The sequence below is a fragment of the Xenopus tropicalis genome, chromosome 5 (assembly GCF_000004195.4).
Source record: "Xenopus tropicalis strain Nigerian chromosome 5, UCB_Xtro_10.0, whole genome shotgun sequence".
NCBI lineage: Eukaryota > Metazoa > Chordata > Amphibia > Anura > Pipidae > Xenopus > Xenopus tropicalis.
In genome coordinates, this window is record NC_030681.2 from 31,959,993 (window position 1) to 31,986,611 (window position 26,619).

A 26,619-nucleotide genomic window follows, 5' to 3' on the forward strand; every position below is an offset into this window, starting at 1 on the left:
TGCCCCTCTACTATTTATCTTCCATTCTGACTTCTAAGCGGTTGCTCAGTTCCTAGGATAATATAGACCTTTATAACAGACAGCAGCCTGTACATTTATAGTTAAACATCCGGACCCAGGTCTTGTGTCAGATTGGATTCAGTGGTGGCACTCAGCGAATGGTTCCAGCCATTTGCAAGTGAATAACAGTGGGCGTGCAGCGATACAGAAGGTAGCACAACACACACATACTAAAAGCCCTCAGTGCGTTAGAGAGCAGTGCAACGAAACAAATCCTAGCAAGCTATCACCATACAATCAATGAATTATCCCCAAAAAACAAGCATTTATAAATAAAATCGCTCTCCCCAGCAACTGTCGCTTTGTGGAAAGGATAGACGTTAGCAGAGACGTGGGTTAGATAACCATTATATGTCATTTATTTTGTCTTGGGAACATTCCTCTTGGAAGAATCGCACTTGGCACTGTCTTACAGCAACAGCAAATTTATTCACTGCGCTTCTATAGAAACGAGCGCACAAAGGAAAACAATAAAACAAAAGAAATTCATAGATAGATAGGAATTCTCTAGATTTTGTTGGAATAATCACAAACACATTTGTAACTTTTTAACTGTTCTGATAATTTCTTGTCAATGAGCTTGTTCCCAGTGGAATGGGTCACCTGATCAAGTGCTTCATTAAAAGGCAAAAAGAAAAAAAGTCCAGCAATTCCCATGTTACATGGTGCTGTTTGCAGGGCTGGATGAGGCCCACAGCAAAGAAGGGGGGATAAAACCATTTAAATCAGGGCACCTCTGGCTGCTGAAGAACTACATCCCCACAAAACCCTGGCAGCCTTTAGCAGTTGGGTAAGTTCAACAGCAGCTGGAGGGCCACTGAGTTACTATATGTAAGTGATGCCTAACAATGATTATCACACAATATGGGCAAAGGACCTCCTTCACACTAATGCTGCGCCCTAACAACAGACATGACTGTGTAGAAGTGTACCTTCTAAGAATGAAACATGGAAACAAAAAAAATTAAAACAAAAATTTAGATTTTATAACTAAAGTGACAGAAAGCAGCAGAGGGATTTGTAAATTGTTGTACAAAATAAATCACAATTACCGATAACTGCTTAAAAAAAAAATCTAGATTTTTTTTTGTGTACGAGAAGGCTAATGTGGAAAAAAAGGAAAAAAAAAAAGGGTCCATCCCAAGGATATGGTATTAAAAGCTGCTTTTAAAGGATTCTCTTATAGAAACAAAAGGCAAACCACCCGGTGAGTAGAAGATAAAGCTAGCAGCCTTAGAGCAGTACACTAGATGGAAAAGCCTACTGTGATTGGCCAAATGTCTAACGAGAACGGACAATGTGGAGCAGTTAGGCTCTGTGGTTAGAGCTTTGTGTTTGTAAAGACACGGCATATTAAATAGTCAAACCGAGGTACATTAACAAACATGGAACAAAGCTCTCCTCAGGAAACAGGGCAAAAAAAACTCCCATCTTTAGGTCAAAAGGACACAGACAGGCCTTTCCAAGAAAGTCATGGAACTGAATGAGTTCAGAGATTGGCAATAAAGGAAACAAGGAAAGCTTTAGAGAAGCGATGGGAAATGGCAGTTGTGTTTATCGTACAGTCACACCAAGTTTCTCCAGAACACGCGTGCCTTTCTCTTGGTACTCTTGGCGCGTCATCCAGAAGTTGTCTTTGTCTTTCATGATGTCAGCTAATACTGCTCCACCCAAGAACACCATGTGCTTGCGGCGGGGAGGATCTTCAATGCGGATCTTAAATTTCTGGAATAAGGAGAAGAAAAAAAGATGAAGAAAAAACATGATATGCACTGAAACACAACCTAATTTTTGAGCATATAACTCTACACAAGTCAAAGTGGCATACATTCTGATGTTACTACAGTGTAATGGATTGGCTCAATCTAACAGCACCTGATTCATTCTGGTATCACAGTTTTGGGAGCTGTTCATAAGGCCAGTTAGTATGAGATTTGTGGCAAATGCCTAAATGTGGCCCAGGATACCCCTGAAGACAGCACTCAAAACTTAGTATTCACCCCCATAGCTCACTCTATACTAAGTATGCTAAATTTATCATACATTGATGTTTGCATCTGTGACCTTACAAGGAGCTATAGAGGGCCTTGGCCAAATGTTGGACCTTAAACATGAAGGCTTAATTGCTAACTAAATTGCTACATGCTCAGTCTCAATGCAATTTCATGTAAGACCTAGGGTGACTGCTTATTTGCTGTCCTTGATAAGTATGGGACAACAGAATGAGTGTTATTACTATTTTTTTCTATTGATCTGTAAGCCTAGGAGACCCTCATCAAATGTTGGTCAACTGAGGGGGTATAAACAAAATTTATGTTGTATCACCTATTGTTAAAATCATATGTTTCTCAAAATGGATGATATAAAGCTCTGTCAGCAGAGCATGGATGGGGAACACATACACTGGATTTCAGCCTACTGCCAAGCTCCCAGAGGCACCCACACTCCATATACTGAGCCGCCACAATGTACGGAACAATTACCAACAGGCAATGCAGTTTGTGGGTTGGATTTCTATCTAGAACACACATTTGGCTTTGAAATATGTTGTATGGCAATTCAGGATGCTGTGTTGATTTGGGAACAATCAGTACCAGGTTAAGATGAAGTTATAATTTGCTAAGCAAAACAAGCAACTTTAAGCCTACGTGCCACAGGTTGTAATGTGCAGCACAACACTCAGACTGTAAAACAGAAAGAAAGCACACCGCTTTTAACAAAATAATTTATTTTTTAAAGAAAACAAGAATTGAAAGCCTTACCGATAATTTTTCAACATCTCCTTTCAGGACTCGCTCCAGATAGAGCTGTTTCAGTTCTCGCTCTAAACGGGAGGGCAATCCTGGATACATTGTGGAGCCCCCTGACAGCACAATGTGCTTATAGAACTCTGGCCTGGAAACAAACAAAGGGACAGATGTCAGCATTTACTATGTACTGCAGAGGAGTGCAGGAGCAGAATAAAAACAATAATTCCATCCATAACAAACATCTATAGAAACATGCTGGGAGGTGAAAGATTTAACAGGTATGTGTTTTTAAATTCAATTGTCTTTAACAATTTTATCTTCTTTAACGTTGTTTGCCTTTTTTTGTTTTACCCGTTTCCATATTTAGTTCAAACACAGACACAGGAAGTTGCTCGTGCTGTTATTAGCGTCCGAGGAAAGCTGGGACATGAAACAGTATTCATACTGTAACAGCTCAAATTACATACCATATAAACAAAGGACGCCGTTTCTTTCTAAATGAGGCTGAATGGCCTGTATAATCTCATAGCATTTCACAGCTCTAGGTCAGAGACCCAAAATACAAGGTGGCACACCACTGAATGGGCTGTATTTGTCTGCATATACTACTCCACAGTATTCAAGGATTGGAACATTTGTTAACTACAGCTAATATCAAAAGGTGCTCATTAACGTCTCATTGTGCTGAACAGGAAGTTGTCTCTCACCTCCGAAAAGGGAAGATATTACTAGAACTAAGATGGTCAATTCCTTTATATTCCTGTATATAAACTCTGCCAATAATGCTTTCCATGCTGCTTCAACTACTACTTCAAGTGGATATACTGCTCCCTTAAAATTCATAAATTTAAGCGCACTTCATTTCTTTAATATTTGCTTGGCCCTCCCATTCATTAGAATACATGAAAATAAAAGTGGCAGCAATTACCTTGCTATACCTAATGCATAACATAGGTGCCCTTGAGGTTGGGACTCCCTAGGGGAGCAGTCCAAAAATTTGGGAACCTCTCAGCTGAAGGATACTGAGAACTTCCAAATGTCGTTATCACTTTAAAGGGGAAATAAGGCAACATCATGTTTCCTATGAGGCAAATGACCAAAAAAACTAAATGTAGTGTATATTGCTATTTACAACCGGTAACTAGGTTCTTCACCACTAATGCCTGGCATACACTGACGGATATATTGCACAGTATTTTTTATTCTGTATAAAGGAAGTAATTGCTTAAATGAAAACCTGAAGCAATTGTTTAAAGGAACAGTAACATCAAAAAATTAAAGCGTATAAAAATAATTACAATATTATGTACTGTTGCCCTGTGCTGGTACAGCTGGTGCGTTTGCCTCAGAAAGACTACTATAGTTTATATAAGTTAGCTGCTGTCTAGCCATGGGGGCAGCCATTCAAAGGAGAAAAGGCACAGGCACTTAGCAGATAACAGATAAAGCCTCATTATATTCTACAGAGCTTATCTGTTATCTGCTATGTAACCTGTGCCTTTTCTCCTTTTTTTCAGGTTGAATGGCTGCCCCCATGGCTACACAGCAGCTTATTTATTAGTTATAGTACTGTTACTCTAGCAAATACACAACTTTACCTGTGCAGGGTAACAGTACATTTTAAATACTTTTATACACTTTCATTTTTGGCGTTACTGTTCCTTTAATGGACACACTTAAAGGAACAATAACACCAAAATATGAAAGTGTTTTAAAGTAATTAAAATATAATGTACTGTTGCCCTGCACTGGTAAAACTGGTGTATTTGCTACAGAACGCTCCTATAGTCTATATAAATAAGCTGCTGTGTAGCCAAGGGGGCAGCCATTCAAGCTGGAAAAAAGGAGAAAAGGCACAGGTTACATAACAGATAACAAATAAACTCTGTAGAATACAATGGCATTTTATCGGTTATCTGCTAAGTAACCTGTGCCTTTTCTCATTTGAATGGCTGCCCCCATGGCTACACAGCAGCTTACTTATATAAACTATAATAGTCTTTCTGAGGCAAACACACCAGTTGTAGCAATGCAGGGCAACAGTACATTATATTGTAATTACTTTAATACGCTTTCATATTTTAATGTTACTGTTCCTTTAATAGATAAGAGATGATCCACACTGCATAGCTCTATGTAGCCAACCAATTGTATAAGTCACTTAACGTATCTTGTAAAATTCATATATATTAGATATGGTTGTATTTTTTCCTGAAAATTTGCATTTTTGTTTCATTTTGTTTCATTACTTTTTTGTAATAAGAAGGTGGGACTGGGGTGGCAAAACCATCATTCTTCATGTGTAAAGTTCTATGTGGTCAGTAGCCACTGTTCTGCCATATTACTCTATATCTAGGCGGTGACACTAGCCTACATAAAGAATATTTACAGACCTATATACAGCTCTCCCAGCATGGTGAACAACAGAACATAGTATAAAGTACACACTACCAGCACCTATAAGAATTTTATATTACGAGTTCCGCCCACTTTTAGTGAGTAGTGTACATAAATATTTCAGTATTAGCTATACTTCACTGCACAGAGAGCAACAGACTCACCGAGTATCAATGTCAGCTGCCTGAATGGTGTTGAACAGCAATTCAGCAACGCCAACGCCTTCTACATTGATAAGATGGGGCTGGAACAGAGCTTCTGGTGCCTCAAAACGCTCTCCACCAACTTTAATAACCCTGCCATCTGGAAGCTGTGCAATAAAAATAAAAATGGAACATTTACAGTTACCTTTCATCCCCCCCAAGACACCACAGAAAGTGGCACTTTATTATGGCTTCTAGTGGCATGTTTTTAAGTAATCAAAGGACATGTAAAGCCTACATTTGCCTATAATGTATATCAGTTGGGCACGTCTCCCCCACCCAAATGGCATTATTTGTACTGCATATATCCCCTCCGTTTGCCAGCATCATCACATTTTCCTAAAGCAAATAGCAGCTTTCACCCGGTGGCCATTTTTCCTCTGATACATAATCAGACACATTTAAATCTGCAAGCAGCATACACACACACAGACCCTTTTTCAGCATACATTTCATCAAGAATACAAGCTCACACAGGCAGAACTGTCTTTGATAAAAGATCTGCTTTGTTTGAGCTGAGCTCAGGAGAGAAAGTTAGGAGAAAAAAAAATTGAAGCAGACAGCTAGAGCCGAGTTTCTATGGGAACCAGCAATGCCATCTATTCACTGGCTGCTAGACTGGGGGCGTGTTTAGTAATCTGAGCTTAGAACAACTGAGGATGCCCACAAGCCAGAAGTCAAAGCAAGTTCCTGAGGGAGGGGGCCAATTGGGTTACAGGAGGAGAAGGAAATCTAAGTGATTAAGGAGATGTTGCAGCCTTACTATTAACCTCTGGACAACCAGTGTGGCAGGTATTGAAAGATTTCAAAGAGGCTGTTCACTGATTACATTTTTGTGTGTGGGGTTTACATGTCCTTTAAACTATACTGTACTTTTGCCCTGCACTGGTAACTGTGCAATAGTGCTCTTCAGATCAGTTAGGCGACACAGAGTTTGTTGGCACATGTATAGTTGACGGAAAGCCCAGACTATTTCTAACCGTGCATGCACCAGCAAGCTCTGTGTCGCCGATCTGATCCGAAGAAAACACGAAGATTCAGAAGATGCTGTCTGCTAGCTCCGCTGCACTGTTCTGCTTGTATAGAGCAGTTTTACTATCAGAGACACTGTTCACTGAAAGACTCTGCGAGGAGCAGGGAGGGGTCTCTTTAGATGGCAGTGGATGGGGGCTTTAAAACATCTAGTTACACCACTGATACAGAGAGAATGCTTTTCATATCTTTAAAGAAACACAAACACTTTGTTTACAGAATGCTTGGGAGAGGAGTATGGTACTCACTGTGTAAGACTCCACAAGGACTGTTGTCTCTAGCGCAAGTTTCTGCTCCTGTTCAATGTTGTATCCCACATAGCAAAGCTTCTCCTTGATCATACGAACAGTCTCAAAATCAGCAGAGTGGTTGAAAGCATACCCTCGTAGTAAGAGCAACTGCAGGAGTCAGATTGAAATACATCATTGGAAACAGTTATACAAGCTTATCTATATGTTCACTTGTGAAAGTGTTTTGTAACAGAAAAATGTATTTATTCAAATTTAAATGAAAGCTTTTTAAATTTAAATAAGAGGTTTAACACAACTAAATTTTACATTCGATGCATACAGTGCTATTATTAGGATTTATTTTTTTCGCCCCATTTAGTGTGGTTAAACACTGCATTCAGAAGAAATTTTTAGTCTAACTGGATTGTTAGTGACATTTACCATAGCAATCATGCAATAGATTACATTAAATTTATATTTTATATTAGCGGGGGAACCCTAAGCATGCATTGCATTTGCTTTACTTATCCTTACTGTTAGGAAGGGTGTCTAATATACAAGAAGGTTTATTTTCAGTCAAAATACAGCGTAAATCTACTGACGAGTATACCACACTATACTGGAGAAATTATCATGGATAAAGGGCTTATTAAGTTAAAAATCACTAAGACACTTGAGTACCCTTGTTATACGCAGCCATGTAATGCATGTTTTTCTAAACTACCAGGCAGCACAATATATTTTTAAAGTCCAGTGATATTGGAAGGGACTACATTAACTTAAATAGGAATGGTTTAACAGTACTAGCACAATTCTGAGGGCAATTCTGACTTCACATTAGAAATATCAAAAATATCATTCGAGTTGCAGTATAAATAAAATCCAGCAGGACAGCACTTATATAAATGAATCTCTCAGATTACCCATTTTTAGCAACAATGACAGGCAGGAGTGATAAAATGAAACCTTCTTTAATTTTACCTTTATAAGGTAGCGGGTGATATCCCTGCCTGCGATATCTAGTCTCCTGGTGAGGTGAGGCAGAGAGAAGCCTTCGTACACAGGGCAGATGTGTGTGACACCATCTCCAGAATCAACCACAACACCAGTCAAGAGACCTAGAAAGAAGTTGAAGTGAACAAACATGCAACATTAATAAACCGGCTTCAGTTCCACCTACAGATCCAATTTGTTACTGACATATTACTGGCAACAGGTATGAGGCCTCCAGTGTCGATCATTATCTAAGTGCGGTAACGCTTTTACCCGTGTGTGTGAAATGACATATGGCTCATGCTGAATTTACAGAAATTTGTACCAACAGCATAAACAACAAAAGGATGTACCTATACTTAGTCAGCTACATTAAGCACTTGCCTGCAATAGATCATAACATCAAATAAACTGAACCAGCATCTAAGAAGCCCAAAGATGGACTATTTGTTTTATTTATAAAACAGTTTCCATGCTTGTAACAGAACTGAATATTTGTGTTATCCTTTATTTTAACTAAAGGAGATAGCTTGATCTTTTTTTGCCCCCTCTCATTTTGTTGGAAGGGAGAGGATGGGGCACTAAGGCTAATGTCCCAATGTTAGTTGCCCAGGATAGATCTCTGCTACCATTGGTGAATAACTCCTTTTGCTGCCGGTGGAAAGCCATTACCGAGAGGTTAGTTGCCCATGGCAACAGAGATCTATCTAACTTGCTTCTTGGGACATAAGCCTTATGGTATGTGGCCAGTACTTTGTAGTGATAAAACCAGCGACTGCCATTTGTTATTTATTGGAGTAACACAGAAAAGTAATTTAAAGGGTGTGACTATAATTTATTTTACCACTATATTCGTCTAACAGAAATATTAGAAGGTGAAAGGCTCTCTGGAAATTCTATGAATGTATTACTGGTGTTGCCACCAGTAATCAGCAGCCATCAGCAGGTATAATATAGCAGCCATGTTGAAACAACTTCCTGAATTTGCTCATAACCTGAGCAAAGAGAAACTAAACAGCGCAGTCTCTCCAATGTAATAAGCAAGATTCAGTATTGTGCATTGCAGTCCTGTAAATTCACATTTCCAAGTAAAATAAATTACAAGCAGAATTTGTTTGTGAAACTTGTGTGAAAATGGGTAATCAGCGTTAAGTACACACTGCTACGGCTCATGTAAAAGATTACAAGGGGAAAATATTCTGACAATATTTCATACATACAGACAAAACTTCAGAAATCACCCACCTTGTGCGTATAATGTGAGTACGGCCTGTATTGCTACATACACACCGGAGAACTGGTAGGTCTCAAACATTACCTGTAAACAGAATTTATACATTTCGTTATTATACTGCTTAAATAAAAGAAAAAAAAAGAAAAAATTAATGGAGTAAGACAAATAAGTGATAATATGACTAAATAGGCACCAGGAGCACTTTTATACTAAGTGCTATAAAGATCATATAAGTATAAGTATAAGCTCAATTATAAACTTTCCTAATGCCTGTTTTTTGCCAAAATCTGTACCATAGAGTACTACCCATGCGTGCCCTGAATGGGGCCAAACAGAAGATGGCAAAAAATGAGCTCCTAAGGCAGTGAAGATTTCCACAAACACAAGCACTAGCCCAGGTCACAGCTAAGCAATAATAATTAATGTGGGGGGGGGATAATATGCTTTAGAAACACTACTACAAAACTACTACTACAAATAAGCTGGGTGGCAGCCATTCAAGCTGACAAAAAAGTAGAAAAAGCATAGGTTAAATACCAGGTAACAGAAAAGGTCTGTAAAATACAATGGTTTTTTACCCGATATCTGCTACGTAACCTGTGCCTTTTCTCCTTTTTTAAAGCTTGAATGGCTGCCCCCATGGCAACACAGCAGCTTTGTTTAAGAAGCACTATTAGACTTTATTTATACTTTATTATAAACCAATACACAACTTATACCAGTGCAGGGCAACAGTACATTATATTTTAATTACTCAGATACTTTTTTGATGTTTCTGGTCACTTAATGGTGTCAATGTACAAGGGATAACATACCTCAACAATCTTTTCACGGTTTTTAGTTGGATTCATGGGGGGCTCTGTAAGCAGGATTTTACAGTCTCTGGTGTCTATGTTCAGTTTTTCTGGTCCAAAGGTATAGTCCCAAAGGTGCTTCATATCATCCCAATTCCGCACTATACCATTCTCCATGGGGTAGTTCACTTCCAGCATTGAACGCAACTCGCTGGCTTCATCACCGACCATCAGATCCTAAAAATCATAGCAAACATAGCTCTCAAATGTGTGTATAAAAATGAAATGTAATGCCATTTAAGATGCTGCATAAAATTACTTGCCCAGGAAGAGCACAAAAGCTCAGCAGCCTATTCCCTGTAACTGGGTATCAAATAGCCACATTCAGATACTGGTGGGTATATATTCGCATAGGCCTTTTAAATTTTGAAAATTAGATCAATCTAATGCACCCTCAACTACTGGTGCTGAACAAAAGAAACAAACCCACAGCCAACCAGTAAATGGCAGCAGTTCAGGGTGGTATGATTGTGTGTGTCCCAGGAGTAGGTATAAGAATAGCCACAGACTGCACGTCACTGGTTCATTACCATACTGTATTTTAGCTGTAGGCCTAGAGGTGCATTAGACTGCATCCTGAAAAGCTTTAGAGGATTCCTTGCTAAAACAAAACTGTTGAGAAAGGTAAAGCATTTACACATTTACTAAGTTCTAGTAATAAAAATCCTCTAATGAAAAAAATAGTTGAAAATATTTAACTTTGGACTTCATCTTGTTCCTAGTTTGACTTTTTTCAATTTCTGACTTTTAACGCCCACCATAAAACAACTGCATGTTTATGCATGGCAACACATACTATAAAGAAAAATTCTACTTATGGCAAAGTTGCTCAAGATTCAGCTCTATGAGACCGAGGCCCTAAACCAGTGTTCCCCAACCAGTGACTCAGGGGTAACATGTTGCTCACCAACCTCTTGGATGTTACTCCCAGTGGCCTCAAAGCCAGTGCTTATTTTTGATTTCCTGGCTTGGGGGCAAGTTTTGGTTGCATAAAAACCTGGCAAAATGCCAAACAGAGCCTTCTGTAGGCTGCCAGTCCACATAGGGGCTACCAAATAGCCAATTATAGCTCTTGCTTGCACCCCCAGGAAATGTTTCCATGCTTGTGCTGCTCCCTGACACTTTTTCCATTTGAATAAGGCAAACAGGTATAATAAGTTTGGGAACCCTGCACTAAAGGGACTACCAGTAAAAGAGTAACTAACTGCCCCCCTAGGGTTTTTTTGTTTACCATTGACACTAAAACACTTCATAACCAGTTGATGAAGTCCTTGCGTTATGAGGTTTTTAAACTTGCGAGATATCATTTGATCATGCCATTCCTTTGGCCACATATACATGCCAATATACTACTGACAGCACATTATTTTTTTTTTTTTACAGCGCTGCAGAATATATTGGAGCTTTATAAATACACAATAATACTAATGTGGTCTAGTTTGTGTGTGAATGCAACTGGTAAATACTAAATAAAATATTATTTGACAGTACCCTGACAGTGTAAGTGTACCTGGTAGACTGATTATCCTATCAAACCTATCAGCCTATGCTAACAAACCTGATTCAAGAAATCACCTTGATAAGGCCTTTAGCATACCAACACATTTGCTTAGCTTCCAGTTCCTCCTACTCAGTTATATAGCAAACTGTTTAGCAGATCAATGTGGGTGGAAAACAGATATTTTAAGCTCTGGTTTATTATAAAATGAGCACATTTCTCTAAATGGCAAAGGGCAGCTAAAGACAGGCAGCAGAATCCCACAAAGCATTACATGTTAGAGATGTTCTCCTTACCACTAAACTGGGCATTGAGTATTTGCAAAGGTAATGCAGAAGCACCACATGCACCTAAATCACTAATATGTTTATTGTGAAATACGTATTCTGCTCTGTAAATTTCAGCACATACTGTTCTATAAAAAACATGGTCAAACATATTAGTAAATTTTAAACAATATTAAGTGTTACGATTGCAAATGTGTTCCAAAGAATTCATGCATGTTAATGAACTAGGAACAACATTTCAGCGGAAGTTACCGGTAATTGTTAAAAATCACGCCTACGAATGCCAACACACAATCATGAACAGCAAGAAGCTTTAGGTATTACATGTAATTCTTTGATGCTAAAGTGGCTGGCTTTATGTAAGTTGCACAGCTCTGCGTGCTCATGGAACAGACTATTACTGGCAGATTATTTTTAGCACTAACAGGGAACCTGTTTGTATTAACAGATGCCATTATTTTGAATGATCTAAGCAGTACCTGCATCTGTTTATATATAAAATCAGAATAACTAACAAAAGGGCAAGCTGCCCTTGCTATAGAGAGAGCATTTCTGAATCTACACGGGTAGATTAGTCGCGCACAATTAATTTTCGCTATTGTGTGTGCCTAATCTCCCCAACATGCCATCCCACTGGCAAGAATGTAAATCACCGATGGGATGGCATATGCGTTGCTTCAGTTTCCCAAAGTCGCCAGAAGTTTCCTCTCAAGGAAACTTCGAAAAACTGAAGTGATGCGTATGGCCACTGGGAGATTAGTCGCCTGTGGTACTGAAGATTTATCACGGGCAACTGATTTCTCCATGTGCCACTGCTCTTAGGGCTCTGGTACACGGGGAGATTAGTCGCCCGCGGCAAAACTCCCTGCTCGCGGGCGACTAATCTCCCCGAGTTGCCTTCCCTCTGCCATCCCACCGGCGAACATGTAAGTCGCCGGCGGGATGGCAGACGCGGCGGCGCGATTTCGGGAAATCGCCGAAAAAGACTCGCGAGTCTTTTTCGGCGATTTGCGCGAAATCGCGCCGCCGCGTCTGCCATCCCGCCGGCGACTTACATGTTCGCCGGTGGGATGGCAGAGGGAAGGCAACTCGGGGAGATTAGTCGCCCGCGAGCAGGGAGTTTTGCCGCGGGCGACTAATCTCCCCGTGTACCAGAGCCCTTAAAGGGTGAAGGCACACGGAGCTACTTGGTAGCAGCTACTTGTCACGGCTACTAAACGCCAGAAAATCTCTGCCATAGACAATACTGAGAATTGCCTCTGTTAAAACCCTCGTACAGACAAGTATCAGTAAATGATCAGCATTGTTTATTTCTGTAGCCACGACAAGTAGCTGCTACTAGTAGCTCTGTGTGCCTTCACCCTAAGGGCTCTGGTACACGGGGAGATTAGTCGCCCGCGGCAAAACTCCCTGCTCGCGGGCGACTAATCTCCCCGAGTTGCCTTCCCCCGCCATCCTACCGGCGAACATGTAAGTCGCCGGCGGGATGGCAGACGCGGCGGCGCGATTTCGCGCAAATCGCCGAAAAAGACTCGCGAGTCTTAAGGGCTCTGGCACACGGGGAGATTAGTCGCCCGCGACAAATTTCCCTGTTCGCGGGCGACTAATCTCCCCGAGTTGTCATCACCTGCCATCCCACCAGCGAAAGTGTAAGTCGCCGGTGGGATGGCACACACGGCGGCGCGATTTCGGCAAATCGCCGAAAAAGCCTCGCGAGGCAAAACAAAGAGATTTGTCGCCGATTTTTAAGAAAACTATTTGGCGACAAGACACCAATGCTAAACCAATGGAAATCGCCAGCATCAAAACATACGAGGCTACTTCAAGTCGCCTGCTGTTTCAAATCGCACACAGACCCTTTTCTGAGCGACTTGAGTAAACATGTGGGAGGGGTAACTGTTGAGTGGTACCATGGGTAGCAGATCGCCTGGAGCTAAACTTGCATGAAATCTCTTCGTGTGTATTGTCGTGGCGACTTGTCGCCAAAACGCCGGGGGGAAAAAACGCAGGTGACAAATCTCCTTGTGTGCCAGAGCCCTAAAACCACTGCACGTCTTTAATGAATGTATATTGGAACGCTCTTTGCAATTAAATTTTCTTTCATTATGCAAAAGAAGAGTTTTTGAACAGTACAAATATTATGAAGGCATTAGTTTTCCAACAATATTTAAAATGAAAACCTGAAATGATGCAAACCATAAGACAGAATTAAAGGGAACCTCTCCCCCTGAAATTGTTTCACCCACCAGAGGGAGCTCCCACGCTCTGGTTGGGGGAAGCATTTTTTTTGCCCCATCAGTGGTAGGGGAGTACTGGAAGTTTCTGGTGCGGGTGGCTATGTTGTGGCACAGAGAACTTGTGCTTGCCACAACTTGTGCTTATTAAATTTATGTAGTGTCACGCACATAACAAGTGCACTGCAAGTCGTGTTCAATATGTGAATGTGCTAAACATGGCCATCTGCAGGGGGCTTTTTATTTTTATGTTTTAAATATTGTTTCCCTCAGAGTGTGGGTTATATGAGCCCACACCTCCAGGGGAAACAATTTTAGGGCAACAGGCGCCCCTTAAGGACTGAAGCAATATGATAAACAGTATAACTCAATCCATAAAATAAGCACTTCCCAAAGTAATATAACGGATGCTTCTGACCAAAATTTTGATTTGTTTCCACATCAGCAGCACTGATTACAGGCAAATTCAGTTGAAATAAAATGATTCACCTCTGGGCAGTTTTCTGGATCTGCATCCCGTGATTATGAGTAAAGATATTTGCTTTGGCAAAGGCTACAATGCATTATGAACAGTGTTACAAAGCACTGAAAGCTGCAATTTGTACGGTATGAATTGTGCACAAAGTATCTGGCGTTTAAATAAAGTGCATTACCCTAAACTGCAAGATGGCTTGAACTGTGTGCAAATTAATAACATGCTGCGCCCAGTTCCCAAGCGTGCAGGAACAGGTAGGATGACACAATATAAAACACCAAAACTGTTTGGTTAGATAAAAGGCTATATGCATCCTCCAAACAAAAAGATGCACATGTATGACAAATGTCATCACCAAGCACCATATGCAAAGGCCCAAAAAGGACCCACTTACCATCTTTTTCTTATCCTACTTGAAGGAGTCAATATTTGAGGAAAAAGAAGGCAAAGGGAATGCTGTCAGCAGAATGCAAGATTACACTAAAACGGGCAATAGCACAATCACTTCTACAGAACAGGGGCTATGCCATGCAGCTGCTTACAGACTGGCATATTTGGGCAGAGGAATTCATTTTGATATTATATTTTAATAAACCTGAATATAGAACATAGTTGTGTTTGATTTTGGTTGAGCCTACAGTTTAAGGATAATGTCTGAAAGGGTATATCTGGTTTCCTGATGGGAATACTACTGAGAAAGAACTTTTAACTTATCACAACATAATCAAAATTAGCACAAAAGTGCCTATAATAATGAATGTTGCATACCATTTAACATCAGAACCTTCAGTTGGATTATGGGGACTGTTATCCACAGTATTTAGATAATTACATTACCAGTATACAACCCCCTCCCTTTCCCCTTTGTTGTAACTGTTTTGTTAGCAGGAACTGAATATGCAGAGGGATTAAAAACAAACTGCAAATGAGCAAGTTATTAAATTATATGGGAGGGTATATGTCTGACTTTAAGAACACTTGGTGATAATAATGGGCCTCTGATGCAATCTCAGATTTATATAAATCAGATAACAAAAACAATGAGTACTGATCAACATAACAGGTGTTGGGAGGGAATGGGTATTAGCAATTTAAATAGCATATAGTTACCTTAATCTCAATGTTTCCCACTTTGGCAGTAGATCGGATCACAGGTCGCCCAACCAAAGCCGGGAAGATGTGCTCTGGAAAGTTTGAGCCGGCATATCCACATTTTACAAACTAATATATAAAAAGGAAAAAGGTACCAATTAAACACAATCCATTACAAAGTATAAACAAATACATCTGCAAGTAAAGAGTACATAAAATCTACTTACAAGTAGGGTTGACTATAAATGCTTAGGGAAACAGATGCGCATTAGTGTTCTCCCAGTAATCATTAGTAACATTTGTGTTTAAATAATGAGGGGAAAGCTACCATTCATTATCATAACAAAAACTTAAGATAAGCTCTATAAATAGGCTACATGTATATTCAACATATGCCCTTAATTAAATCACAAAAATGTTTTTTGTTTTATTATTTCTTGAGCTACACAGGACAAATGAGGAAACTGAAACTATTCCATGTTTGATAATGAGAGATAATGAGATTACCAATGCCCTGTGTAGCTCAAGAACAATGCCCTCATGTTAAAAAAGGAGGTAAACTATCCTATAAAAGCTTGCCTGTCCTTAATTTATCCACACTTTCACACAAAAAAAGACAAAATGCATTTTGTATTATTATATTTGTATCCCTCAATTATAGTTTCCTTTTATTGCCAGTTCATCCAACTGTAGTAGAGGTTCCTACAGAAACAGGTCTTCTAAAAGCATGTTAGTAACACTGCACAATCTAAAAATTATTCAATATAAATGTGGGGGTATTTTTTTAACCCTTGATTAACAGTCACTTATAAAAAGCAAACTTTCAGTACATATATACATGTTTTGTGGAATTTAAACGTGTAGTTGAGCAGTAAAACATGTGTGCCTTTCCTTTCAAGTGGAAGATTCTGCGCAGCAAAGGTATAATTACTGCACCATGTAATATAGAACATTAGCATTCAGCTCTTTCCTATTTACAGATAGCTGACTAGATAGCCATCATATTTAAACAAGCTTGCTAGCTAGCAGGCAGAAAGCATTCAGCACATTGCAGCTATTTACCATATATAGACCTTAGAAAATTGTGGTTTAACTTCCTATTGAGTCATGCCCGGCTACAGCACACGAAGCAGAAGAAACAGAGCTACTGCATAGATTTCACATTAGAATCAGGTCCTTATTTCACAAGCAAATGTGTGATTGCTAGGGACAAAAGTAGCACAGGCACAGTAAAGCCTTACAGTCTGCAATATGCCAGAAATAATCCAAGGGTTGCGCAAATTAACAGAACAGATTATGGACTTTCAGCAGATGAATTATAAGGCAAGGGGAGACGACTGTAAAATGGGAAAACAGATACATGGCTAATTTTAGAGGAAACATTTCTATAGATGTTAAAACATTTTTTTTTATTTATTTTTTTTAAATGAGGCATTTTCTAATCAAATGACAGTGTGCTCAAAAAAAAAGGGGGGGGGGGTTTACCAATGATTCCTGCAAAATAAATATATATATATATATATATATATATACACATACATACATGACCAACCATGAACATCATGTTCAAGAAGAACTGATGTTAAAGTGAGGCCCAGATGTGATATCTGGAAATAGTAGATAAATGGAATATACCCACAGCTGTGTAGGGGACTGTGGGCTATTTGTGAGGATGTAGCAGTATCTGCTGGACAATTCAGTGACTGTTGGAAATGGTTATACTTAGCTCAGAAATCACTAGAACTAGAGGGACAATAAAATATATGCAGATACATGTGCTCCATAAGCTTGCTGAACTATCCCATGTACAGTGACAAAGGCCTCTATTAAAAGGCATTTAAAAATGGTTACATTATTTGGGTTTCATTTTGGCTCTGATTCTGCAACAGTGTTAGATAAATCAAATCCTCTCCTGCCAAATGGGCAAAATGAGTGCCTGTTTATGAAGTGCTGAGCCCCCTTGCATGCAACTGAGATGCCAGAAGCTTGCATATAGTGGCACCACAATCCACCCAGCCATGCCCACCCACCCTTGCTAACAAATCATAGTACACAATTTATTAACTTCACAGTAGGATCAATGTAAGCAGTTTGCAACCATGCCTTGTTTAAATTCAGAGGATTATAGCCTTGCCTTGGTCCACAGGGGACAATTTGTAACACTCAGGGGACTCTCTTTTGCAGTTAGTTTCCATGGGAGGGCTGCCCCAAGTGTCTAACAGTTTACATTTTGTGCCAAAAGTGAATAAAAAATTTCCAGTCTGCTATTTACATGAAAAAACTGTGCTCCAGTAAATGAGGTCCCATTTGTACATTCCACGGGATTCTTACCAGGGCATGTCCCAGCAAAGCATGACTAAAGCAAGCTAACAATCCCAGCTGAATGGGAGATATATTACTCATTTTTTCAAATGATCATTTCAAATAAGTGGGAATTCTTGGCCAGAAACATTAGTCAAATATTAACATGGCAGATACAATTTTAAAGGGGTAGTTTGCCTTTAATTTAGCATTTAGACAGTGGTATTCTAAAACAATTTGCAGTTGTCTTTTTTTAATCGTTTTTGAGTTATTTAACTTTTTTTTAGCAGAACTCTATTCAGAAATTTCAGCAGCTAACTGACTGGTTTCTAGGGTCCAACTTACCCTAACAATGAGGCAGTCATTTGAATGAAAGACTGTAATATAAATGTGAGAGGGACACAATAAAAATACAAGTAAAAAAAAAAAAAAAAAAAAAAAGTAACTTCGATTTGCAAGCTGGAAAAAAAAGCAGAAAGAAGAGGGAAAATCTTTTAAAACCTACAAAAAATGAAGCTGGTCAGACACGTCTTATAATTCAACTCTACGGACAAGCAACAAAATGTTCAGAATCACTTGCCAATGGAATGAACAAGGACAGGTAAAGAGAGAGGCAGAATGGGGGCCTTTGCTTCAATAGCTTGAGGGACTGCCAAAAATGATAAGGTACAAATAAACATTTAAGCACTTTCTTTATACCTTATGTGTTCCTTTGCTATAGGTCAGGAGCTAAAATTGGGTCCTAATATTTAGCAAAACAATTCAAATATAAAACCAAGCCTATGATAAATGATGTCCTAACAAAGTGTATATGTTTTCCAAGTGTAATGTCCATAATGCTTAAAGGATTCATGTCTTAACAGGTGAATAGAGGAATGGGAAAAATGTGTCTTGCCTCTAGGTGTAAAAACGTAATGGCATGCCTTGTGCCGAGAGGGTTAATTAAGTGTATTTGTCTTTGTTATCACCATTTAAAGTTTGCCTCCATTTCAACAGTGTGTTAGTTAATGGTAAAGTCCAGGGTTTTTCAGTTTTGGGCTTTAACAGCCACAGGAGCACAGAGCATGTGCAGTAAATCTGCAGAAAAGAAGATGGGGGGCTACTGGGGGCACAGATCTTCCCTGCTAAAGAGCCAGGGTTGCCTTGGGCTGGTACAGCACCCCAAACATAATGTACAATATTGCTGAACTACTTTATTTAGTTTTAGTTCTCCTTTAAATCATATTGGTCTATAATATAGATGGACAAAAACAATGCAGTTATTTAGGCGTTGGTCGACTTTTCAGTTCAAGCCTCCTTGGATGCCCCAACTTTGATGAGGGGCCCCCTTAGTTACAACACTACAGATACACAAAACTGTTGCTATATCAGGCCTTCAGGCTGTAGTTCCAACAATATACATTACAGCCCAAAATCCCATTCAATTTGACTTTAACTTGCCAGGAGTATCTAGAAGAGCAAATAGGCATTCTCCAAAAATGTCACACTAAGTGGCTTTAAGTTTGATCCCCCTCAGTCACTGCTCCAGACACTTCACATATTATTGCTCCTTGTTGTTTTTCTTTTTGTCAACCCCCCAAAAAAATATTTTATTTTTTCTAATAAAAGAAAACAATGCTAAGCAACTTTGCAATAATGTGTAATGGTTTTTAAGTTAATTGTATATATTGCTATTAAAAGCAGTGTTTTCCAGTGTCCTTTTCTGTTCTCTGCCCTGGAGGATCTGTCATTTGAAACAATGTAATACAAGGCAACAGACTGACAGACTTGTCTTACTGGAGGAGCCTGGCATTTGCAACATTGTGTAAAAAGTCATAACCAGGAGTTATAGGGGAACTCCACCAAACACAACTTAAAGAATAAATAAACCATTGCTTTTGTTTTAAAGCTCTAAAATTACTCTGTACAGCCCCTTGAATAACATACCTTTCTCCCTGCACACAGATTTATTTTGTTTCCCTATTACAAGCAGCTTAACAGCAGTTTTATTTACCTCTTTATCTAGCATAAAGCTCCGCCCCTTTTGATTCCTCTCGCCAACTATGATGATCTCAGAGGCAGTGAGCATGCCCAGTAGCACTTTTTTGAGGTCTTCATAGTCGAAGAGAGGAGGGTGGGGTTTCACGCCAGACAAGAAAGTAACTGAATGAACTGCTGTTCACAGGCCCAGATCTGTGGCAAGGCCACAAAGGCCTAGACCTAGGGCGGCACGCCGCTCCACAGCAACAACATTTTGACATTTTTTTACTCCCGTATGGGAGCCTGCATCCTCCAAATCCCACAGTCCCCTGCACACATGATGTAAGTAAGGAAAGGAACATTACAGTTCCATACATTGTGGGCTATGTATGTTCCTGCATGCTGTTTGTACGTTATGGAAAAATCATTACAATTTTAACATCAATGTTTTAGTCTCTCCTCCCCTGCCAGGATTCCAAGTTCTGCAGAAAGAGAACTGTTTTGCAGCTGCATTTCAGCATATAAAATGACATTTATTCATACATTTTGAAGAAGTATTAGGGGTGCTGTGCGGGGCTCTTTAACCAATTTTGGTTCAGAAGCTGGAGTTCCCCTTTAAACAAATGCTGCTTTAGCAATTACATTTAGAAATAAATTTGAAAGCCCTAAAAATTTATATTAGAAAGTATAAGTTCCTAAGAATTATGTTTTCTTTAATTGGGCAAAAAAAAAAAAAATGTTCCCCAAAAACATTTGCTATGGATCTGATTTTTCCAGCATGTGTTTGCATTGGGGGCTATGCTTCCTTAATCTCTCTGTACTTCCTTCCTGGCAAAAGAAAAAAAACACTAGCCATGTCTTGTTTAGTTTAGTTTTGTGCTGTTTCCAGCAAAAGATGCAGTGATAAAACATTTATAATTATAGTAAATATCATTAGTATTATTTAGATTGCCTAAAGTGTAGGTATAATTATTTGAGGTATGGCTGCAAATGATGTGCCAAACTAATTGCTATTGCAATTAACTATTATGTGGAATTTTTAATGACACTTAAATAGGCAAAATATTTAATCCTGGCTTCTTGCAGTTTACCTATTATAGGCATGTCAAAAGGTCCTTGGCAAGATAAGTCCTTCTCTAATGGTGGCTACATACAGGCCAATTTCAGCTGCCAATATCGGTCCTTTAGATCGATATCTGCCTGTGTATGGGCACCAACAATGGGCCTCCCCAACAGACATCTGGATGATTTCAGCCCAGATCTCGAACGGGCAGGTTTGATTTTTCCATCGGATCGGGGACCACACCAACGAACTGATTCGGTCCCTGATCCGATGGAAAAATCAAATTTTTCCCAGAACCAACAGGGGACCGGGCCGTTTGCTAAAGGGCCAAACGATCAAATTAGGCTGATATCCCCCACCTGTAGATGGGAAAATTGGGAATATTGGGAAAAGATGCGCTTGGTTGGTGACCTCGCCAGTGTATGGCCACCTTTAGGCTAGTGCCACATGCTACATTTTAAAAATCTGAAAATTGTGACTTTACCCGGAAGCATTGCTTCAGCCTGGGGGCAAGCACACGCAGTGTATTTCAACCCAAATCCCACATACTAGAGCAGTATGTTTTCACAAATGTGTGTTTAAAAGAGTAGAAAAAATAAGCATCATGTACAGAACACATCTGCATAAAGTGAGAGCAGAATATCCAGATGTGCATATCTGACCACTCTGAAAAGCATGCCTGTGGTCGGCAAATGTAGAATAAGCACATTCCCCAAAATAAACCAGCCCAGGCTATTTAAAGGAGAACTATGGCTAAAAGCCAAGACATTTAATTTGTCATTTTTAAACAATTCCATTATTTCCAATATTTTTTTAATAAATATCCTTCCTTTTAATGGGAAGCAAACGCAGTGTATTGCCAGCCAGTGGGGCGGGGGTGGCAAATGACTGGATCAGAATTAGGTGTCTATTGTAGGAAAGGATATGCTTCTTAATCTTAACGTGTGTCCAGCTCAACACTGTACAATAGAGAATATGAATTCCAAAAGCAAAAAAAATTGCTTCTCTAGAAAATGACCATAATATTCAGTATTCATATATTTCTGATGATTTATGAGCATAAGAGACAAGAGAACCTGCATAGGGCACTGTACCTGTTGACATCTAGGGAAGAACCAAATACAGTATTTGTGTTAGATTCAGACAAACCACATCCTTAAAGTCATATTACAAACTTTAAAAAAAAATCTTAAATGTGAATATGTACTTTAAGCGTGGATTCTATTTGGTATGCAGCCAAATCTTTGTGGAGGAATTGGCACTCATGCAAATCCAAAACTTATGGATTTTATGCATCACATGGATTTTTCAGGTAACTATTGCTTGGAAGCCTGCCATTGCATGCAGGGAGAAACTGGGCATAACCGAAGTGTCTGTGGAAGAGGTGGAGAAAACTGAAAACCACATTATTTGGAGTTCTTATTTTTTAGCTAATAAAAATAAAACTTTAACACTTTTTCCATATTACTTTGCTAAACAATGGGAATGATTTTTGAGTGTATTAGTCAAGTCAATAAAAAGTCTTGATTTAAAACTTGGGTCACACAATAGGATTAGTCATCACTGCTATTCTGGAGTCAAAATTACTCGAGCGATAGCTGCAAAATGAATGGCTTCCCAATAACTTTGCTGGGAGACCAAAATATCTGCTCTCTTAACTTGTTTGTCTTCTGAAATGTTGCGGTGTTGTATCTCCTTGTATGACATTAGCCTAACAGGGAAGTCAGAACCATTCTTATCAAAGACTCGCTTGTAAAATGCACACCTTTGCTCTAATCTGAATACGCCACACCCCAGAATGCCTGAGGTGGGAGTGAAACAAGCAGCTACAGAGAGACCTCATACCAGTAGCTGTGCATTCATGTTATTGTTCAAAGTAGAATCTTACTCTCACCACCACGAATACAATAAATTAAACATGAGCGACACTCAAACTGTAATGTAGTGCAAGTACTGGTTGAAATAGAACTACTTTTACAAGCCTAAATATGTTTGTAGCATCTATACAACATACATAAGAGGTGGAAAACCTATCCCCACCCCTGTTGCAAAACCTCATAAGAAGCAGAACTATCTGATGCTGGTGTGAAAGTACAACTCTGCAGCATGCTCACTTTGCTCGGCAGGGTGTCTTTTCAGACATTTTAATTTGTAAAAAGCAATCACTAGAAAGTCAGCCAGTTGAAACGCAATAATCAAACGAGAGCATGCTATGATGGGCATAGATCAGGGGAGCATCAGCCTATATCAACCTGAAAAGTACTATACAATTTATATTCAAGAGCCTATTTAGAGACATCTTAGTAGTTCTGAGGTCATAGAACACCCTTGTCTGGCTATGGAGCAGATCCCCAAAGGCTACGTGACAAAGTTAATAAATTTCCTATAAGCAAGAAATTGGCGAGGCGCGCTACATATGCTGTGGCTATATTTCAAGGGTTTCTATAACTACGAGCACAGTTTTAAATGGAATAATGAGCCAATTGTTGCAGCAGGAAGTGTGAAAGGTATGGACGGGTCCTGGAAAGTAGGTAGCAACAAGCTGCTTCATAACTAGAGGTTAGAGCCCCCATTATTTTTCAAAAATGGATGCTGAAACCACTCATCAGTCGCATGGGCCCCCCAGTCGCAGGGTCCACTTCCTGTTTAAGAAGCTCACTTTGGCTTCTTTACAAACCTGTAATACTACTCCCACACTTGTCATTGTGCAAGCCAGTCTTTAAATTCATTATACACCATGTCTCCAATTGTCTTACTCTTCCTCATATGGTGCAGGCCTTTATTGGCATCACAACAAGCTTATGTGCAAGAAATAAACGTTTTGGCAGAAACATTTTACAGGGACTTCAATGACAATGGTTCTGTTATGGCAGATTGTGGCCCTGGGAATAATGACTTTATCAGGATCCCCTGACAGCCCTAATTCTAAAACGGCCATTCATTCTATGCCAGTCCATTCAGCGGGAGCAATCTGTATGGTAACTCCCATTCACACTATATAAAAAGGTGATGTCTGTGAGCAGGCACAACGACAAGCTGTTCTCTTATGATAACATAGCAATACATAAATTGCACTTTCCCTTTGCAACATGAACCCGAGGCGAGATACAGGGGGTGAGTGATAGTTCAACATCAACTTGACAGCTACAGGTTGGACAGTCCCTGGAGACGCAGAACATCCGCGCTACTGAGCGCACAGCCAGTTCCGTGCAGCACCTCACAGCCGGGCCCGGTGGGTGTCAGCTACTGTGCTTTATCACTGCAACAGGAAGTGACAACCAACACCCAATACAAATTGGCGGGCATAAGTACTCACCCCGGTGCCGTTGTCGCACACCACTACCTTCCTGCCTTGGCTGTCCATTATGTTGTTTCCCTCCTCCGCCGGCACCGGAGCCTGAGAGCAATCTATCAGTCAGTCAATAGACCGGAAGTGCGCCCACCGCCCAGGCACCACCACTTCTGCTTCTCCTACGGGAAGAGGCAGCACGTGACACAAGTCAGCCAATAGCGGAGAAGATAGGCGGTACCACCAAGCGAAGGCTGTAGACGTAACCTGTGGGCAGGCCAAACCCCCAGCCCTGTGACGAACGGTGCCGTGGACATCTTTTTTATGGGAACAAAGTTTCACTAAAACCAATTAGAATAAGCTTAATGACCATTTGTTGCAGGAGGCAAGTTAATGTGTTGAAATAGAAGCAACTGAATGGTTGGTCTTTTGTTTTGGGTTAGTGTATTCCCCTAATGTTAAATAGTTATATAATGTGAGCAGTGACTTCATTTCCAGTGGCTGGCCCTAATCACTAGATAGATCAGATGAGTATTACCTGCTCAGTGTAAGGGGATTGATTCCCAAATCAGCAATGGCCGCTCCTTGTGTTGGGGCTTGATCGTACTCTCGCGATGCTATGGGGCGAGGCTGCCGCGCCCGGTCCGGCTTCTGTCAGTTTAGTTAGGGTTTCAGTAATGGCAGGTGGGGATTCCTAGCTTTGGCCCATCAAGCTGGAATGTACATGTAGCATTATGCATTAATCAGTTCACTGTGTATTACAGCATTCGCTTTTATCCTCCCGACTGTAGCATTGGGCTCAGGCCTAAAGAACAAATGCTAAAATAACTGGGGGGTTGTGGGAACGTTAGTAAAGAAAGCATGACTGACCTGGCCAAACTTGCTTTAAACACCCTATCCATTGCTTATTTCACCATATTTCAGTTAATCTAAACTGCATTTCTGAAAGTGTTCCAGCTATTGTCATTATTCTTCATTTTTGTAATGCTGCTGCACAAATATGGCTGCCTCCTCAGGATCAGGGGAATCAGATCAGGTAATATAAAAGTATTGTGCAAATAATTTCATAGCACCCCATTCCTGAATAAGCCGCACAGTTTGACACCTCATTCGTGGGTCTACGACAAACTAGTTATTCGCCAAAATCCCCATTATAAGTCAATAGGCAAATTTGGGGACGTCTCTTGCCCCGGGGGTAAAACTTATACCCTTCTGACAGGTTGTAAACCTCTTCAAATGTGGTAAATTTCACGTTTCTAAAAAATTCCCTCTCTTCGCTACAATCCGTCAAAGTTGGCCTGCAGGGGCAATTAACCGCCCACCCCTTAGAAAACTCATAGCACCCCATTCCCGAATAGGCCGCACGATTTGACACCTCACTCATGGGTCTACGACAAACGGTGCGGGACTAGTTACGTACCGAACTTTTGTACGGAAGAAGAAGAACTAGAGAGGTACATTTCCTGAAGAAAATGTGAGTGGTGCTTACCGTGGCAAAACTTGTGCCCCAATATTACAATGTTTCCTTCAGTTTGGTTAATTGCCCCCTGCAGGGGCAATTAACCGCACACCCCCTAGAAAAGTCATTGCACCCCATTCCCGAATAAGCTGCACGGTTTGACACCTCATTCATGGGTCTACGACTAACGGTGGTTAATTGCCCCCTGCTGGGGCAATTAGCCGCCCAACTCTCAGAAAAGTCATAGCACCCCATTCCTGAATAAGCCGCACGGTTTGATACCTCACTCATGGGTCTACGACAAACGGTGGTTAATTGCCCCCTGCTAGGGCAATTAACCGCCCACCCCTCAGAAAAGTCATAGCACCCCATTCGCGAATAAGCCGCATGGTTTGACACCTCATTCATGGGTCTACGACAAACGGTGGTTAATTGCCCCCTGCTGGGGCAATTAACCGCCCACCCCTCAGAAAAGTCATAGCACCCCATTCTCGAATAAGCCGCACAGTTTGACACATCATTCATGGGTCTACGATAAACGGTGGTTAATTGCCCCCTGCTGGGGCAATTAACCGCCCACCCCTCAGAAAAGTCATAGCACCCCATTTCCGAATAAGCCACACAGTTTGACACCTCGTTCATGGGTCTACGACAAACGGTGGTTAATTGCCCCCTGTTAGGGCAATTAACCGCCCACCCCTCAGAAAAGTCATAGCACCCCATTCGTGAATAAGCCGCATGGTTTGACACCTCATTCATGGGTCTACGACAAACGGTGGTTAATTGCCCCCCTGCTGGGGCAATTAACCGCCCACCCCTCAGGAAAGTCATAGCACCCCATTCTCGAATAAGCCGCACAGTTTGACACATCATTCATGGGTCTACGACAAACGGTGGTTAATTGCCCCCTGCTGGGGCAATTAACCGCCCACCCCCAATAAAAGTCATTGCACCCCATTCCCGAATAAGCAGAACGGTTTGACACCTCATTCATGGGTCTACGACTAACGGTGGTTAATTGCCCCCTGCTGGGGCAATTAACCGCCCACCCCTCAGAAAAGTCACAGTACCCCATTCCTGAATAAGTCGCACAGTTTGACACCTCATTCATGGGTCTACGACAAACGGTGGTTAATTGCCCCCTGCTGGGGCAATTAACCGCCCACCCCCAATAAAAGTCATTGCACCCCATTCCCGAATAAGCAGAAC

At 40.5% G+C, this 26,619-nt stretch overlaps 1 protein-coding gene across 2 annotated transcripts; it reads right to left on the reverse strand.

Annotated features, from left to right (window-relative positions):
- Window positions 1-396: 396 nt before the first annotated feature.
- Window positions 397-24,128, reverse strand: actr2 (ARP2 actin-related protein 2 homolog). Of its 2 annotated transcripts, none has more exon segments than NM_001030398.1 (9): window positions 397-1,785; window positions 2,823-2,955; window positions 5,372-5,517; window positions 6,691-6,840; window positions 7,654-7,790; window positions 8,911-8,983; window positions 9,715-9,930; window positions 15,358-15,468; window positions 23,979-24,128. In NM_001030398.1, coding segments are annotated over 9 exon segments (1,185 nt in total). In that variant the 5' UTR covers window positions 24,027-24,128; the 3' UTR covers window positions 397-1,614.
- Between the last annotated feature and the right edge of the window lie 2,491 nt (window positions 24,129-26,619).